This window comes from Falco cherrug, chromosome Z (genome assembly GCF_023634085.1).
Source record: "Falco cherrug isolate bFalChe1 chromosome Z, bFalChe1.pri, whole genome shotgun sequence".
Lineage (NCBI taxonomy): Eukaryota > Metazoa > Chordata > Aves > Falconiformes > Falconidae > Falco > Falco cherrug.
Window position 1 is genome coordinate 83,980,774 of NC_073720.1, and position 18,029 is coordinate 83,998,802.

Consider the following 18,029-nt stretch of genomic DNA (forward strand, 5'->3'; position numbering starts at 1 on the left):
CAACTAATTAGATCTATTATCTAAAATAAAAAGGGCATTTGTTTACTGAATCTGGTTTTGCAGAACATTTTCTAACATGCTAGGTTTTGTATTACTTGTGACCTAAAAGCAGTACAATTAGTACATTGCTGCATTCTTCCTTGCTAGAAGTCAGGGCCAAATTACAGGCTAATTTGGAGTTGCCAAATCCTGACTCTAACAGAAGAAAGGATGAGTGGGAAGACCATATATTAAACACTCAGGAGGAGGAGAGAAAACTGTATCACGGTATCCTCTTCACTGCTAGGGAACCTCCACCACTTTGTTTGTTTATATTTTCAGTTATAGCACTGGCTATCTCCATTCAGGTAAAATTCCCAAAGGAGACTGATGGGATTTGATAGAAAAGAAATTAACCTAGAATTACAGGGTATAATGCTCATAATCCATCTTCTGGCGGGGAGTTGATCCGGGGAACTAAGGGTAAGCCTTTGACCAGATGTCTACCGTTCTCCCACTAGATCCTTACAGTAAGCCTCCAGCTTAGACAGAGAAAAGAACCAAGATGCTGCTGTGCTGGAGCCATCACTATTTCATCAGTGTAGTAGATAATACCAGCTTATACGGTTCTGAAGTCTCCAAAGGAAGAAAAGGAGTTTATGAAGACAAAGAGGAGTGGATGTAATTTGGAAAATAAAAGGAAGACATACACTGAGAAAGGAATGGATGCTATTTTGTCAGGAGACAGCGCAGGGCGGATGAAGTAAATACAAAAGCAGGGAAAATCTTGCCTTCTGAAAGAATAAGCAAAGAGATATTTTATTTTACAACTTTTTCTATCTGTATTTAATTTCAAAGTGTCCATTACTGATTCTCTCTTCAAGACTTGATAAACTGGATGAAAATACATGCATCTTGGTTTTGTACTACAGGAATAAACTCCCACAACATGAAATCTCTTACAATGGCATTTTTTTTCCTCTCATCTTGTTTCCCAAGTCATCTTTGAGGTTATCAGTAAATAACAGACAGTAACTGGTTAAACAGTCTGTTACCTACTTTTCCTTTCATCAGTTGGTGAAAATCCTGCACAACCTACATACAACAGTGCCAGAGGAAGAAAATACCACTTGTTTCACTGAGACAGATGCATACTGCTAAATATAGATTTTACTGAACTGTTGGTTTCTAAGTTCATAGGACTCGTTTCCACTGCTTCTCAGTGGCTCTTTCTCATCTCCCATGTCATTGTCTTTCATCTGCGTAAAATAGGCAGGCGAAGCTTTGCATTCATAGTGCCTGTCAAGAGATTTCAGGTGGATCAACATATGAAGAGCGTAGGCAAGAACCAACAGCAGAATCAGTGACATAACCAGTCCCATAAGTATCGCTGGAGAGAAAATGGATGCACAGTCTTTTGCATAGGCAAAATGTCCTTCTTGAATGTTAAAACCTTGAATCTACAAAGAGAACAAAAGGGCTTGTATTAAATAAAGTACTTGTGTCTCAGTTACATACAGCTTCATGAATTTGCTCCTGGTGGCAGGCAGAATTTTTCATTTAATACCTGCATACTGCAAAATTGTACCTATCAGTGCTAGCTGGAGTTAATGCTCAGAGTTTACCCATGTCAGTCTTCTAGAGACCACCAGTTATTCTAATCCACTTCACTCTGCTGCCCAAGGGATTTGCAGTTGTGTTTCAAACAAAATCTTCTATGACTACTCATCAGACCCCAGTAACACTTAATCGTAATCGTGGTACCTTTCAGGTTAACAGTACGTTTCCAGTACTGTTTGTTGACAGCCTCTGTTTCACAATGCATAAACTTCAACATGACAAACAAAGAAATACACTCAATTGCCTATGCTAATATTCAGTTTTTCTCACCTGATCCATGTGCACGGTATATGGCTAAACTACATGAAGTTGCATTCAGCTATGGCCAAAACTACCAAACTACCAGTAAGTTTTACCTGTGCCTTTGATTCTAACATGGTTTACCACACTAGCATTCGGGGAATTGACTGTCCGCTCCACTAAAGCAGCCTGTGGGCATCTATCACGTGGTGAGAAAAGGGGATCAGCTCTCCCCCTCAGTCCCCCTTTTCAGCTCTTCAGGCCCTATGACTTAGGTATCTAAAACCAAGACATCCTCATCCAGTCATCTTAGGCTCCCTTATTGTCAAATGCAGAAAAATAGGCACTTTCAGAAGATGATTAATCTCATCCTAAAATAAGGACTGAAGATGAGTCACAGGAATTATCCACTGGCTTTAGAGGCAGGCTGGGGTGACTATAATCAGGGCACAAGGTTAAAATTACTAGGCATCAAAAGTTAAGTGAGATGAATCCCATACTTGGTGACTGATGTTGTTGATGCCAGGTTGAAGAGCCCAGCTCAGAGAGATGTTAACACTAACATTTAAATTCATTCCGCACACTAATGGGAAACCCACACAAGAGACTACAGAAAATGTATATAGCCCTTCATTTCCTTGGACAGGAAGGTGAGCATAATAATTTAAGTCTTCATTTCTATTTCAAGTTTCCATGGACATCCTGTAAACTGTACATGGAAGGTCATATACTTTCTTGGCAGTGAAGTGCAAAATTTCCCATCAGTCTACCTATGGAATCCATTTGGCTTAATTCCATCACATTACCTGGAAATCAATAAAAGTGACTTCCCAAAGCTTTGAAAGATCATTTGCAGAGCTGGGTACAAGCAGTGCATCGTATCTCTGCAAGCTGCTCACGTGTTCACAGTGGTAGGAGTAACTTGCTGGTGCATATATTCTGGTTGCATTGAACGTTGCCTGTATGGAGTGGTTGTAAAGAAGCTGCAGTCTGTGTAAACTAAACCAGTTCTGAACAGACAGCTGGTAATAGCTGGCTGTTAACAAGAATCTGAAAATACGTATGGGAAGAAAGGTGAGTAAGTCTACCTAAGAGTTACAACTATTAAATTCAAATGTTGAACAATCTTAGAAGACACACTGGTATTACCAGAGTTTCACCCATTTATACCAGTGGGAGCTCTAGCCACTTCTACTGAGTCTGGAAAGTGATCTGAGGTTCTTCACTGCTGCAGCTGAAGGAGTTTGCTGCCATCCCACACACTGAGGGGTTTTTACTAAATGACTTCGAAAAATCTGTATGCAACATTGGTATTGCACTTCCATAAAAGATACAGAAAATTATTTTTCAAGAAATGTTGTTTTGTTCTGTTGACAAGAAACAAACATAAAGTAGGTCATAGTCTGATGCCTGAGCAGCCCACACTATCAGTTCTTGTGGCAAAATTTCCAGACAAAGATGTAGCTAATTAGCAAAGTTTAGCAAAAATTTCAGACACGGGAAGAATCTATTTAAAAGAGATGACCCAAACTTTTCTCATTAACAGAAAAGTCAACATAGAAGAAATGCCTTAATAAAACAAGGCAGGCAAATGTTAAACCTATTAAATGCAGGTGTGCCTATTATATAATCAACAGCTTTTATCACATTATTTCCGTTTAGACAAATTCTCCTAAAACAAATTCCACAAGCAACTGCATAACAATGCATATTAACATGTGATTATCAAATATTTACATTATCATATAAACTTACCTAATAACAAGTCCCTTTAGATTGCCAATGTCACCAAACTTCAGAGAAAGCCTAGGCCAAAAACCAAGTAACATCAGGCTAGATAAAAAACTTCACAAATCTTAAGAGAAAAAAGCATCACAAAAGATCAAGCACAGTTATACATGAAACCTTTTGCTCAGTATACCTTCAAAGTCAGTGAGAAAAAAACTGAAAGGATTAAAACTTCCTCCAGTGAAATCCAGTAGTTCACCTGTTAATTTGAGTGAGGCCTAGACCGTCCAGAAAGAACAGAACTGCGTGTTTAACTTTCCACACAATTCAGTTTCACTTCTTTCAACGTCAGCTGACAATTAGGTCCATTTGATCGGTGTTCTTCTCATGCCATGACAATTCTGTCATGCATCACCTCTATGTCATTAGAAAGTGTAAACAGCCACATTATTCCTGTCTTTTTAAATACCACACTTCTACCATCTCTGGAATTAATGCATTGTAGCACTGCATGATTAAATGGCATGTTTTTTTAGCTTAACAGTAATGTTTTGCCTCTTAAAACCTGCATAATAGATTCTCGTTGTTGACATAACCTTTTCAGACTAAGTAGAGATAAAACATAGTGAAAACATGCAGCATTGGAAAGACTTCCAAACTTGAAGCTGAAGAATATTTTTTTAAAAAAACAGCTAGCCCTATGATTTCAGAGAAGATCTGGACTTCTTGACCTTGACTAACACTGGTACAATAAACCAGGACATTGAATCTAGACTACCCCTTGCTTTGCTACAAAGGGATATCACAGACAGCTGAGGACTGGACACAGGCAAATACGGCATTCAACTCAGTGGCCTGATCCAGAAGTTGGTGCATAAAAAAACCTGCCGGTTGGATTATTATATTTGTATAGCAAATGCATATGTGCTCGGTGTCAAATATTTTTTCCTGACTCCAGCTACTTTGCGTTGATCAGGCAGTGTAAACCACCCTGAAAGCTGGCATAAAGCCACAACAGAGTCAAAGAAAGCTGGAGAAGGGAGAAGCTTAAAGGACTTTTCTGGGGTGAGAAAAACAGAGCAATACATCCTGTGAGCACTCAGCCATCAACTGGTATAACTTAGGTCAGCCCTTAAACATGAGACTACAGGTAACGTTCAAGACAGTGTTTCCTTTTCTTCTCTGCTACAGTCAAATGCAGGTTGACTAAAAATCTACTCAAGACTCTTATTTGATAATTACACCTGAGTCTAATCTTGACTCATGAGCCCAGATTATCTATTTTCCTAACCACAGAGCATGATTTCTACATATAGGGACCTCAACCAGTACTTTGATGTCATCAGTGGCAACGAATGAATGGATACTTGAAACATACAGTTTTTAATCACTTGATAAATGGAAACTAGCAGAGATGCCACAGATCTGTTCGTGCAAACTGTCAAATGTCCTGACAAACCCCTCCTAGAGAGAGCTCAGAATAAGGAAGCCCTTTCTTGATTAGGATTCTGGAGCACATTCAAAGGGCAGGAGTCAGTGGGAGTAGTATTTCTTAATGTACCCCAAATAAGCAAAGTATAGAACGTGCAAGAAAGCAAAACCATTGGGGATGGGTAGCATTTTCCTCTCTCTCTCCACAGAAAAGAGGACAAAATGCTCAGTAGTCACAGTATGTCTCTTGACTAGAAAAACATGCCAGCCTCAGCTTCAAACTAAGCAACAAGGTCCTGCCTGCCTTTAGCAGCACACCCCTAGCTCAAGGCTAATCAGAAAACTATGAGAGAAACAAAGAGAAAGATCAAAAGACATGGCAGGTAAGATGGCTCTGGACAGTACAGAGCTTGAAATTAAACTTGGTGAAACACTGAGAAAAGGCATGTCAAGGGTATGCTGTAGAGTAGTTCTGGTTCCTGACTCTTCCTTTTTTAATGAATAATGTATTCTATAAATCCCCAAATATCTTTCAACATAATGCATCAAGCAGAATATGCATCCCTGTGGTGGACTGACTCCAGCCAGCAGCTAAGACCCATGCAGACACTCACTCGCTCTGCTTGCACCCCGCTCCACAGCAGGACAGGGGGAATAAAAGGAAGAGCAAAGGAGGGAATTCATGGGTCAAGATAAGAGTTTAGTAAGCGAAGGAAACAGGGGGGGAAATGACCACAGTTTTGCAAAGGCAATCGCTGACTGTCTCCCACAAGCAGACTGATGCCCAGCGAATCTCTGAGCAATGGCTACCCTAGAAAACACAACCGCTATCCCCTGCTCCCTCTACCCCAGTTTTTATTGCTGAGCATGATAGTTATATGGTAGGGAATATAACTCTGGTCAACATGGGACAGCTGTCCAGGCATTGTCCACTCCCAGCCTCTTGCCAACCTCAGCCTACTCACTGGTGGGGCAGCACAACAAGCAGAGAAAGCCTGGACACTGGCTCAGCAAGAGCCAAAGCACTGGTGTGTTATGAATAGTTTTAGTCACAGACACAAAACACAAGAGAAATACCTCCGTTCCAGCCAGAACTAGGACAATTCTTAATCTCTTAGAACTCAGTATTTACAGACTGAAGCATCCACTACTGTAACCAGAGTACGAGGTACCTGTGACAGGTAAGTAGACAGAGTAGCCTGCTGAAATCTAAGTCTCTAAACAGGAGCTCTGCCACTGCACTCCTGATTTTTCAAGCCTTATGAACAACTATAAAACTATACTTCTTGCTTTGAAATCCTTACTTTTGCATCAGTATATTTTCTGTGAGGTTACACTCGTTACTAATAAGACTAAACTATTTCTGAATTGCAGACCAGAAGAGAAGAATGAATCCTGGTTAAGTTATTACTTTTTATTTTTAAAATAATATTATTCCGTTCTCTACCTCTGCCTGTCAAAACATAGTGCCAGATTAGTTCACGTGTTGATGATGTAAAATTCAGACTACCTTGATGAACACTATGGTACCACAGGCAGAAAATCTGGCTTCTTTTCCAATTACACTTTTAGTTTTCTTGTAACCTCACTAGAATTTCTGTGCACCTTGGGTTATTCTTCACAGGTGTATAATCAGAAAGAAGTAACACCTACTTTCTGTGAAAATGTCTTTAGATGTACAGGTGAAATGTTGTATAGGAGCTACATGAAACTGCAGGGTTTGGTCATGTTATTTTTATTGGTTTGTGTCATCACAGATTCAAACACCATTTATCACTCAACGCTCACATTCAGCACATGCCCAGTTAAGTATCCACTTCCTAACTTCTAGACTCTTGCCTACCAGAATGGAATCAATGACCTGGTATTAAACATGAAGCCAGTCAGCATACCACATGGAGGGAGAGAATTAGTCAGGTACATGACAAAGGAAATTAAAAAAAATCTACATGCCTTTCTAGTATAGCCATGGGACTGGAGGCCTTTGGGTTCAGTTAGGTTAATACATAGCTCTCACTCAGGTTTAGCAAAAGCAAACCTGCTAAATACTGTTCATGCTGAAGAAATTCACGGCAGACTGGGACGTAGAGATCAGGGTTTTGGAGACTCTTCAGATCACATGCAAACCTACAGTGAATTCACTCTCTGGCTTCTGTAACTCACTTATCGCATCCTGGTACTTGGGGCTACCAAACTGCTCCTAAACACACATCAGCATCTTGTAGCAATGGTTTATGTTACTGCTGCCACACATCCTGTGAAGGGATAAGTAGCCATGCACAGCCAGCCCCTAAGACTCCATACTCAGTGTAAGATCCTCTATCCAGTCTCCCCAGCAGCTACGTAAAACAGCTGGAGACTAAAGAGATCGACAGCTTCAGCCTCATAGGCACCAAGAGCAAAACTGGCTGGCCACAGGGATTAACTGCGCCACTGCAAGAGATGAAGACAGCTAGGTATATCTACGTGCCCTGTGAAAGACTGGTCTGAAAGCATATAACGCATGCTGCCCTGCTGCCTGCAATGCCAGGACATTCTAGGAAGGAGCCTGCCCCTGGAGCTCTACACCACATGATGATACACAAGGTCTGGTTTCCTTCAGTATGTATTTACTAGACTTGTTATCTGTCCTTTGGCAGAGTAGAATGCCACCTTACATTGCACTGTCTTCGCTGCAGTTTGAATCTCCAACATCCACTGTTGCATGGACACCAAACGTCTTCTCCGTCAAATCCAGCTGTGTGTGGTTTTCAAACTTAATCATGATCCTCTTGGCCCAGAAGAGAATGCAGGGGATGCCATTCACTGTAACATTGAGAGGGCTGTAGTGGCTGTGGGTGAATGGCCTCCAGGATGCTCTTTCCCACTGTCCTTTCCTGCTCAAGTTGTAGCTGACAACCTGATGGACCACACAAAAAAACGGCATCAGAAGATGTGTATTTCAGGAGTGACTCTCCATCCTACCAGAATAAATTAGGCCAGCACTTTGAGAGCATCTGTGGAGCCAGTTCTCAGCCACAGCAGTACTGAAATCCAGACTGATTTCAGTACTTCTGATTCTGAATCAGATTTCTGAAGATTTCTGAAGCAGAGAAATCTCTGACTAACCCCTTCCCATCACGGGAATGGCACCACACAGACCTCTAGCTCCAGCACAGCTGGCCAGAGTGCCAATATAAGTTATATTTATTCTACTAGGGTTGTAGCACTGGGTCAAACTGCATTCTTAGCATGCTCCCGGTCTCACCCCAGCACACTGCAGAGCTGCCAACAAAACATTAAAGCAAAGTCAGAATCACAAGGTGCTGATCACAGCAGAAGACTATCTAGGACACTTGCACGAATTACTTCAACACACTAAAGAGGGCTCAGCCTGGGCCAAGGACACAGCCCACCATGCTGAAAGCACACTAGGTAGCTGTCCAGGTGAAAAAAATGTCCAAGTCTACATCTACCTGCAGACAGTTTGGCTCCTGATGGCTTTAAAAGCAGAAAAATGCTTGCTGCGGAACAGGATGGCTCAAGTATGGACCCCTGCCTTTACAAAATGAGTCATTGGCAAGATGAAAACCTGGGGACTGCAGCTTCATGTCATCTGTAGACATCAGAAAAATGCTATCCCTTCTAAGCTAAATTTCATAGCAAAAGGAGGGCAATTGGGCAGTTGGGCAAAATAATTTGAGACAGTGAGTCAGAGCTCAGAAAGGACCTCAAAATTTAGCTGTCATTTCCATGTTTCAGACTAAAATTTCCAGACACCAGCTCTTTTCCATCTACAGGTATGACTATGATAATGTACACAATGTCTGCATGGCTGTTTTAGATGTCATATGATTAAGCAAGCTCAAATCCTGTACAAACAAGAGAAGTGAGTCCCAGTCACAAACAGCATCTTACCAGGTTCCAGAAGGGATGCAGTTAAGCTCCAAAGCTTTGTCTTGGCTTAAAGAGAGATATTTTTTTTTTTTTTTTTTTTTTTGCTCTTCAGATTAGCAAATCACGTCTCCCAGCTCAGACCCTGAAACACCCCTTTTGATACTTGACCTTACGTATGGCCCAAGACTGCTTTAGGATTAAAGTACTCACAGCAACAAGCTGAAAGTAAGGTAAGAACGTGGTCAGAAAACGTGATGCAACAGCCAGCGAGAAACACTGACTATGACTGTCACCTGCATAAATTCTAAGGCTGTCTTCCCAGAAGCACAGATGAGAGATATTTAATCAACAGATGATTTACATTAGATTGCATCATTTGCAGGGGTTTTGGTACAGAAGCCTTTTATGCTCACTTTTTTACAAGACCTAATGACTGACCTCAGGAAAACTCCCACTAAATTTAACCAGTCTTGCAGTTTTGCTTCGGCTATTCTTTTAGTACCAAATGATACAAGCAAAATACTGGCCGCAGCAGTCAAATTACACTGTACAGAATACGGATGATAGGATTTGGTTCTTTCAGTAAGACCCTGTGCCCCAACTCACTGCCTGTCAGCACCAGCGATGGCAACTGAAGCCTCACCTCACTTCTCAGAAAAGCAGAAGGTATCTTGTACAGCACGTAGTGGATCAGTATCATACCACAATGATTTAGACAGTTTTGTTGGCTATTTCTTGTAAACAATGTATTATTTAATTCAATAATGTAAATGAAGAGATCTAGATGTGCTATGAAAAATCTTTACAGATCCAGTCCTTCAAACATTACCTGCGTAATTGCTACTTGATTTACATTAAATTTTGGCTTCACACCACCATCATAACGTCGACCTGCAGAAGAAAGTGTGTTGTTAGCCTACAAAGAAAACATCCAATCATTTATAAAAGCATGCTCTTGCACGTTCCTATGCAAACAACAACTAACCCTGCATAAAATTTGTATTTCAGAATACCTGATATTTTTTTTGGAAAGTAATTTGGCTTGGTGCAAATACTGCTTTCAATACATGTATTTTCTGGTTTACTTTACCTTACTCATACAACAAGGTTCCGCTTCTTTCCATTGAACATCTTGCCACTCTTACTGGGAAGAACTCCTAATGCCCCAAAATTACAAGATTCAGCCTTTATTCATCCCGAACACACTTAACAAAAGCTTCTTCTTTCTTCATACAGCAAACTCTATTGTCAAAGGGTGTGTGTACAAGTGCATGGCGAAAACATGTTAACTATGGGTGGGAATTTCTTTCTCTGCATTGGTGAGCAATGGGAAGCTGTGACAAATAACCTGACTGTCTGACTGCTTGCCAGGAGAGTGACTTTTCACAGATCATTTCATGGACACTCTCACAGCTCCATCCTTCAAACATACAACTCTGTTTTCATTTAGTTTAAAAAAAAAACCACAACGAAAACACAAAAAAGACAAAACACTTCTTTCTTCCACATTCTCACTGCATCTCAGTCAGTTGGTAAATCATTATTTTAACCAGACAAGCCCTTTAAATGGTGTCTTTTAAAGAGAGATATGCTTTAACAAAACATTTAACAGAAGTCGCTAATGCCAGCAGAAGCAACATCTGGGAATGAAGATCTTTTATGGCTGCTCTAAGAGAACCGGTATTCAGGCATTCAGCTCACAGAAAGCCTTACCATTTCTTTGCAGAGAATCTTGATCTGAGAATGCATGTGAACTAGAAGAGAGGAGAAAAATATTTACTGTACAGCATCTGGATTTAAAGTCTGCAACAAGTTGACTGGGGAGAGCTCCTGTTCCTGTTCATTCAATAAAACATTCAAAACGTAACTCATATCCTTGGCTAGTTAATGTCACAGGAACAGGGCAAATTAATCCCAAAGCTAGTGTACCCAGGGCAACAATGCATACATTTTCAGAGATCCCTCAGGTGGATCAGCCCTGCCAGGCATTCCCATATCCTTACCATATTTACTAAAGGCTTCATTACCCCTCTTGTCCCTTTCCATGGGACAACAGTTTTGGATTACAGACTGAACCAGTTCCAGCCCACAAGCAGGGGAAGACAAGGATAGCACTGCACCATCCTCAGCGCCCAGAAATAATCAGAAGCAACATGCTGAATTTCTCCAGGACAGGCCAAATGCACTGGGCTAGCACGCATTATGCCCAGATTTATAGCCACCTAAAGAGAGCTCCTCAGTGATTCCAAGCAATCCCAAACCCCATGGAAGTCAGCTGCAAGGTAGGGTGCAAGCAAAGCACATCTCAGGTGACAACATCCAGGCTCATGATATTTTCAGCCTTTGATTTTCTTCTTTGGTATAATTTAGGGATAAGTCTTCAGGTGTTTTAAGTATGATCTGCTTTCCTGAACCAGAGAATCAAGCCAGTAGATTCACAAACATCCCCAAAAGACCTACATGACCAAAGTCCAAGAAACCAGTCTCTCCCTTAGGACCAGACTCCACTCCTTGAGTCACAGGAACTCCTTTCTGCCCCCTCCACACCACAGCAGCTTCTTTGGGACCTGCAGCCCCCTACAGTGGATTCACCTGATGACACATACCCACATCTTAAAGTCTGCCACCAGTGTTCCCTAGCGAGTGAACACGCCAGCACTCCCGCACTCAGAGCTGAGTATCGTTCCACAGAGACACTGCACAGCCTGCCCTACTTCTGCCCGCGCACTGCCTTCCAGGCCTTAAATGATGGTGGGGCCAGACCTCCCTCACCGCCACTTCACATGGAAATACACTTCCATTTTCTTCTCTTGCCTTGTTTCTTTCTGCCTTTCCCACCCATCACAGAAGCAAAATACTTGAAAAGATTACACAAAGAACAGCATGTAAGGACTAGGAATAAAAGCAGTTTTCACTGTTTGTGTGTAGATTTGGTATTTGGCATTTCAATTGCGGAGTCAAGCCTTGACCTCACTGGGGAGCTCTCCAGCTGTTGGGTGAACCCAGTCTCCAGTGGACGCCCTGGGTAGGGGGATCTGTGTTACCCACTAGCATGTACTGCAGGAGTGATCCCAACCTACTTTCCATCACAGTATCCTTAATGGCAGATAAATATGAGTCTAAACAACGTAACGCCATCAAAGAAGAATCGAGGGATGGTTTACAGCCTGCCCTGCTTGCTGCCATGCCCTTGTGGATGTGGCAGTCAGGGAGTTTGATCACACTGAATGCAGCTTGCCTGAAACCCATGGCAACGTTATCGCTTCAGCAAAGCCCAGATTTCATGTGCAATGTCTTGTTTATGCTCAAGGTTTAGGACAGCAGCAGGCTCTTCTGATCAGTGAGAATGTCCTTTTGCAGGCATACTCTCGGCTGCCACAAATAATCTCTTCTGTCCCCTTGCAAATGCCTCAAACCCAGAAGGCAAAACAGACAAAAGTGAAGCAGAGTCCATATACCAGCTTGTCACTTTGCCACCAGACACCAGGTCTGATGAGCAACTTTGCTCCAGACCATCAGGAAAGCTGCTCAGTCCCTTCAGCAACCAGAAAGACAGTTAGGGTCTGCAGCACCGCAGCAGTGACTGTGATCCGAGCTGAAAGAACCTTAAGACAATCTTAGGTTCAAAAAAGTTTAATGTAGATGACACTGTTCAAAATCAATCTGGTAGTTTTATTCACATATAGTGAGACTGATTTTCTCCTCAGCTGCAGCTGTTAAATCCCAGTGACTTCAAAGAGGCTGTACACTTGCAGGCTGGGTCCCACTTTCTCACACTGGCCAAGGTTTAGGACAGCAGCAAGTGGGTTTTGGGGGTTTGGGTGCCAAGGTTTGTGCTGGGCTGAGGTCACCGAGCTGTTCAAAGGTCTCGCACCTACAGTAAGCAGCCTTGAGATGGATGGAAAAAACCAGCTTTTGATAGATAGGTAACAAAAGACATGGCTAAAATGGACCAAACCTTGTTTTCTTGCTCAGACAAAATTCTCTCTTACGTTGTGTAACTATTAGGAACAATATTTTTGTGATTTGATGCAGCCTTATTTTTCTTTTCTAGTGTTCCTGCATGACAGATTGGCTAGAAAAGGCAATTTTGGGGTATTTTTCCATGATAATAGCTACAATAATAAGGCACACCAAAAGCAAACTCATGTAAATCATTTAGTTGAACTAACTTTAGTCATATTTAGTTGTACCTATATATCTATTTACTTACACTTAGTTATATGTTTAGCTCCTCCCTATATACATAATTAAAAGCTTACAGCCCACTACTCCAGCTTGGAAATCACCATGCTGTAGTGTGCAGACTAAAACATTAAGAAGACACCAGACTGATGTAAAACTGTGTAATACATTTCATCTCCTCACTGGACTTGAAAGGTTTTTATGCCGGTCTGGGAAAAGAAAGGGTTATTTTTTTTTCATGATTATCAGTTTAAAAAAAAATAATCATCACTTAGTTTCCCACCTGGGATAAGGCTAATATCATGGTCAATTACATCACCTTAAGGAATGCTAACTGATAGGCAACATCAAGTCTTGAGAAGAGTGTACAATGAATATATGAGGCATAGCTCATTGCAAACACCCCTGTAGGGTTACACCCTGGGAACAGTTATAACCGACCTTCACAGAGCCTGCCGGCACAGGGTGGGAGCTCACGACAATGCAGTTTGACTCCTCTGCCATAGCAACGCGCAGCCATGCCACTCCAGAAGAAATGTCAAGTTTCTGCTTTCAGGATGAAGATACTCAAATATAAATGAGTGCACAGCTAATAAAATAGTCATGCTTTCATGATGAATGCAGTGGAGAGAGTGACCTGGGAACAACTGCTAAGTACCACAAGTACAACAAGTATGACTAGCCACACGGCAGGTACCCTCGGGAGGCAGGTGGAGGCATGCAAGGGAATAAACTCCACCTAGGCACTCCTGTTCGTTATCTGTTTATTAGCAATGCTGGTTGCTTCCTTTCCTCCTGCAGAAGGTATACAGCCCCAAGAGAGAAAGATGAGGGAAATCCGTTACGGCAAGGCTTGCAGTCTTCGCTTTGTCTCACTAAAGCCAGATCACGATGGCAAATTCTATCAGTGGTGTAAAGGAAGGCTGGCCTCCTGCTTCTGAGCAAGGACAAGCTGATGTTGATGTCGTTGGGTCTTTCAGCTGCCTTTGACACCCATAACCCTGAGAGGTGTCACAAAGGTGTGTGATCTGTGACAGGAATGGGTGGCCTTCAGTAGCCATCCTGCTGTCAAATCAGCAACCTTTCCGATAAGAGGCAAGCTGGGGAATTCACAGGTGGTCCCTGGCAGTGAAGCCCTTTTGCCCTCAGCTGGACTACGTTTCATAGAACAAAAGCATTGAAAGGAAAAATGGGACAACACCACCACATTACAAATATATATTCCCTTTTGTCTATAAAGATGTTAATTACATGTCAGAAACAGGACACTAGCTAGCACTAGAGCTTTCTTCTCCACTGCCTGAAAGACTATCAGCAAACAGTGGCTAGACCTGCAACTCAGTGACAACAAATCATTTTAGCACACTTAATTAGAGACTAGCCTTTTAAATTATTTTTTTTTCAGCCACTCTACCCTAAAACTTCAAATTCACTTGCACATGTAGTATATCTTTTGATAACTAGTATTTTTCCTTACCAATTCATAAATAACCAGCTCAGATACACCCAGACATGTAAGTTGTATGTCAAATTTACCATACCAAGTACGTCAGGAACTCACATGAAATTGGATTAGCCCTAATACAAAGCACTGGGATGACTGATCACTATGTAAGACCCAATTAAATAAGATTATAAGTATAAAGAAGTGTAAATTCCCTCTTATCAGATGACATTATCCATCTACATAAGATAACCAAGTCTGGCTTATTTGTCTGGAAAAGTTTATATAGACTGCAGTTTGAAGACATTCACATGAGCAGTCTTTTGTACACACAAACAAGCTGCATGAATAAGCCTGGCACTCAACAGTGACTGAGCGAGGAGCCCATAAACAGTTTCCACTCCATCAGGTTAAAGGGAAAAAAGAAAAAGGTAAAACTGTCTTTTATTCTTCATATTGCTGCTCTGACTAAGCGCATCAGATGGCAAAATGTACTCTACTGCAGTATGGCGACTACTTCAGAATTATCCCTCTAATACTAATGTTGCCCAGCTGCAGACTCCCTCATTGGCTGCTGAACTAGTTTCAGTTAATTTATGAAGCACTGGATTTCCAAATATTTGGAAATAATTGGAAAATAACATGTGTACCTTCAACCACACTAAAAAAATAAGCTATGATTAAAGGTGGTGGATGAATGCTTGCTGAGCACCTGGTAGCAATGAACTGGTTGTAGTCCTAGGGACATTGGTCATAAGTAATTTCAAAGAAGTTATTAAAATTATAAACGTGTAAGCCTGGTAGTCCAGATTCAGGGCAAAAGCTAGTTCCTTCTAAGAAACACCCTAACAAAAAAATCTTACTAAATTTTAAATGTTTAAATGTTAAATTTTAAGTTCTATCATTAAGATACATCTACAAGCCCATGACTCTTATATTTTTAAATTTTAAGTCTTCCGTGTTATGTTTTGGTAGCCTTACATGTGATTTGGCACAGAGACAGATTTATGCAATTATTTTACAATGCATTGAGTACGGGGGTTTGATTCGCACTTCAGTGGAAGTTCAGTAAGAACTGGATCAGAACAACAAGATACTCAAGCTTTCCTTTTTAATATATATATAAAAAAAAAAAAAAAACCAGCTCATAGAACTTCTAGCAGATTAACACTGTGCAGGTATGATCCCACGTCCACTGAATGCAAAGACGAAACATCCATTCAATTCATTGGCGTCAGGATCACAAATACATTTGTTAATATTTATTGTACTAAAGTTCCTGTAATGCTCCACTGCTTGCTCTCTCTCAGATTTTGATCTGATTGCAAAAAAGTGCAATTTTACTAAGAAGACACTGGCAAACCCAAAAACTGGCAGAGGAGAAGAGCAAGTAAGCTATTTAAATGAAAACGTATTGTAGTATTTATCGGTAACTGACTACCAGATCTCTTAATACAAGCTTAAACAAATCACCACATGTCCTTCTTGCCTTAAATGCACAGATTTTATTGCCAGTTGTGACCTTCATCAGCATATTTGATCTGTTTGTTATTAGTGACTTTGGGGCATGATTCAAGTAATACAGTTTAGGCTGTTTTCACTTTTGTAATGCTTGGCTCTAGAAAGTCCCCTCCTCCCCCTGCTGTGATTTGGGCTTCCTATTTATATGTCATTAGAGAATGAAATAGCACTATGAACAATGATAAATCCAAATGTCCAGTAATCTTCTAAGTTTAATACTTCTTAGCAATATTGAATTCATGCTTCAAATATCCATTCTACACAAGTAGAATATTTTAACACCTATGCTTCTTGGAGCAGTTTTCACACCCTTGCTATTACCCTATTTAGAAATCTGTTCCCACACAGACCAGGGAAAGACAGTCTGAGAGTCATTAAAATGTAATTACATATGACAGATGCCCAGAAAATACTTATTTTAATACCATTTCTAGTATTGTTTATAAAATTGTTTTAAAGTTACATTTTTAATGCACTGTACACTTCAAAATAATTCATTTCTATATTGGACCCAAGCATTTCCAAACCTAAAAAGAAAATTAAAACCACGTCCTGACATTTTAAACTGCAATGAAATCTGCTTCCACACAGCAAAAATGACCAATTACAACATTTAAAAGATGCACTCAATTCCACCAGTTTGTTGATACACACTCGATTACTGACCTGCCATCCGCTGTCGCAATCATTTGCTCCACAGACACTGTAAATCCCACATACAAAAAAAACAGTAATAATCTAACGGCAGCGTTTCTTTCCATTGAGAAGACAGCCAGTCCCTCCACACCCAGCACATCTGCTCCTCTGGTCCAGCGGGCAGCCAGCTGCCTGCACTCTGCCTGGCACTGTGATGGGCAGCAGGTCCAGCCAATCGTGGGTGGGATCCACCACTCCATCACTGCACTGGCACCCAGAGGAGGAATCCTTCATCTGCTCAGATCTGTTCTGACAGCAGCCACCTACCGTTGCCACATTCCAGCTTCCTTGTGAATCAAAGATTACACATTCTGGGGAAATAGTATCAGGATGTGAGCAGTTTGCTAAGGAAAAGAGAAATAAAATCAGACGGTCTCTCCAGCCTCTGAAATCACACCAAAGAGCCCTTCTTACCTGTACCCAACTAACCTTAAAGAAAGCTGAAGGTGCTGTTTCCAAACAGTTCTGAAATTTCTCCTTCAGTACGATAACCAAACAAGGAATTACATGTATTTTGAAGTCTTACAATACCTTCAGAGTACTAGTATTATCCCCATTCTACAAATGTGAAAGCAGACATAGCAAGCTTAGAAGTCAAATATTTGGAAGCAGTTTCCTTTCTTCAGCCCTAATTCAGTTTGTGCATGTCCAGCTTTCTGGTTCAATCATTTTTATACTAACAAATAACTCTAAGACAGAACACAGTTGTTGAATGCCCACAGAATTACAGTGCTTCTGTTTCCGGACTGTCAGACCAAGACATCAAGGTGCATATACAACACTGTGAATACAGCAGGCTGGTTCTGGGATGGGTCGTTCTCAAAAGATACATGGGTCGCAGGCACCAGTGCCTCTTCTGCAGACCCTCTGTCTTCAACGGCCTTCTGAAAATATACATCAGCTGTGCTCGTCATGGCAAAGAAGACGGCAAGACACCTGAGCTGACATCTCAAACCCTATGACCCACGTGCATTCTCCACACATTGCTCACTTGCATTCAAAGTGTCTACACAGGACCAGGTAAGCTGAAATCAGGTTTCTTACTTGTGGACTGGGTGCAATGACAGCGCTCTGCAGCATGCTGATGTGCAGTCTGGCCACCTTCACGAACACGGTCATGGATATGTGGGATCTGTGGGAACTCTGGGGTCCAGGCAGAAACGGTTCTTAGTACCCGCCTTCAGCATGGGCAGCTCACTCTCAAAAGGAAGCTCGGACCACTGCTTACCTGACATTTTGTCACACTGCACCCTTCTCCACTTAAATATCAGACAGGACATAGTCACAACCTGCTCCTGCTAACAGCTAT

General features: G+C 41.4%; 1 protein-coding gene across 2 annotated transcripts; it reads right to left on the reverse strand.

The window, feature by feature from the left end:
- Positions 1–766: 766 nt before the first annotated feature.
- LOC102046852 (V-type proton ATPase subunit S1-like protein) lies at positions 767–17,545 on the reverse strand. 2 transcript variants are annotated; one of them, XM_027813088.2, is made up of 8 exons: positions 17,150–17,545; positions 16,988–17,064; positions 10,588–10,628; positions 9,704–9,765; positions 7,656–7,897; positions 3,595–3,645; positions 2,646–2,889; positions 767–1,439 (listed from the first exon to the last, which is right to left on the reverse strand). In XM_027813088.2, exons 2-8 carry the CDS (start codon positions 16,996–16,998, stop codon positions 1,137–1,139), a joined length of 954 nt encoding a protein of 317 aa, XP_027668889.1. In that variant the 5' UTR covers positions 16,999–17,064; positions 17,150–17,545; the 3' UTR covers positions 767–1,136. The 2 variants fall into 2 exon arrangements, with proteins under 2 accessions (XP_027668889.1, XP_014139915.3); XM_014284440.3 differs by lacking the exons at positions 16,988–17,064; positions 17,150–17,545 and adding an exon at positions 16,691–16,975.
- Positions 17,546–18,029: the final 484 nt, after the last annotated feature.

Excerpts from the sequence above, each read along its gene's own strand:
- LOC102046852 (XM_014284440.3), bottom strand. The coding sequence starts at position 16,920 with ATGGAGTGGTGGATCCCACCCACGATTGGCTGGACCTGCTGCCCATCA. Across the intron at positions 9,766-10,587 it reads AGATTCTCTGCAAAGAAATG|GTCGACGTTATGATGGTGGT; the intron begins GTAAGGCTTTCT and ends TTTCTTCTGCAG. Across the intron at positions 7,898-9,703 it reads ATCAAGTAGCAATTACGCAG|GTTGTCAGCTACAACTTGAG; the intron begins GTAATGTTTGAA and ends GTGGTCCATCAG.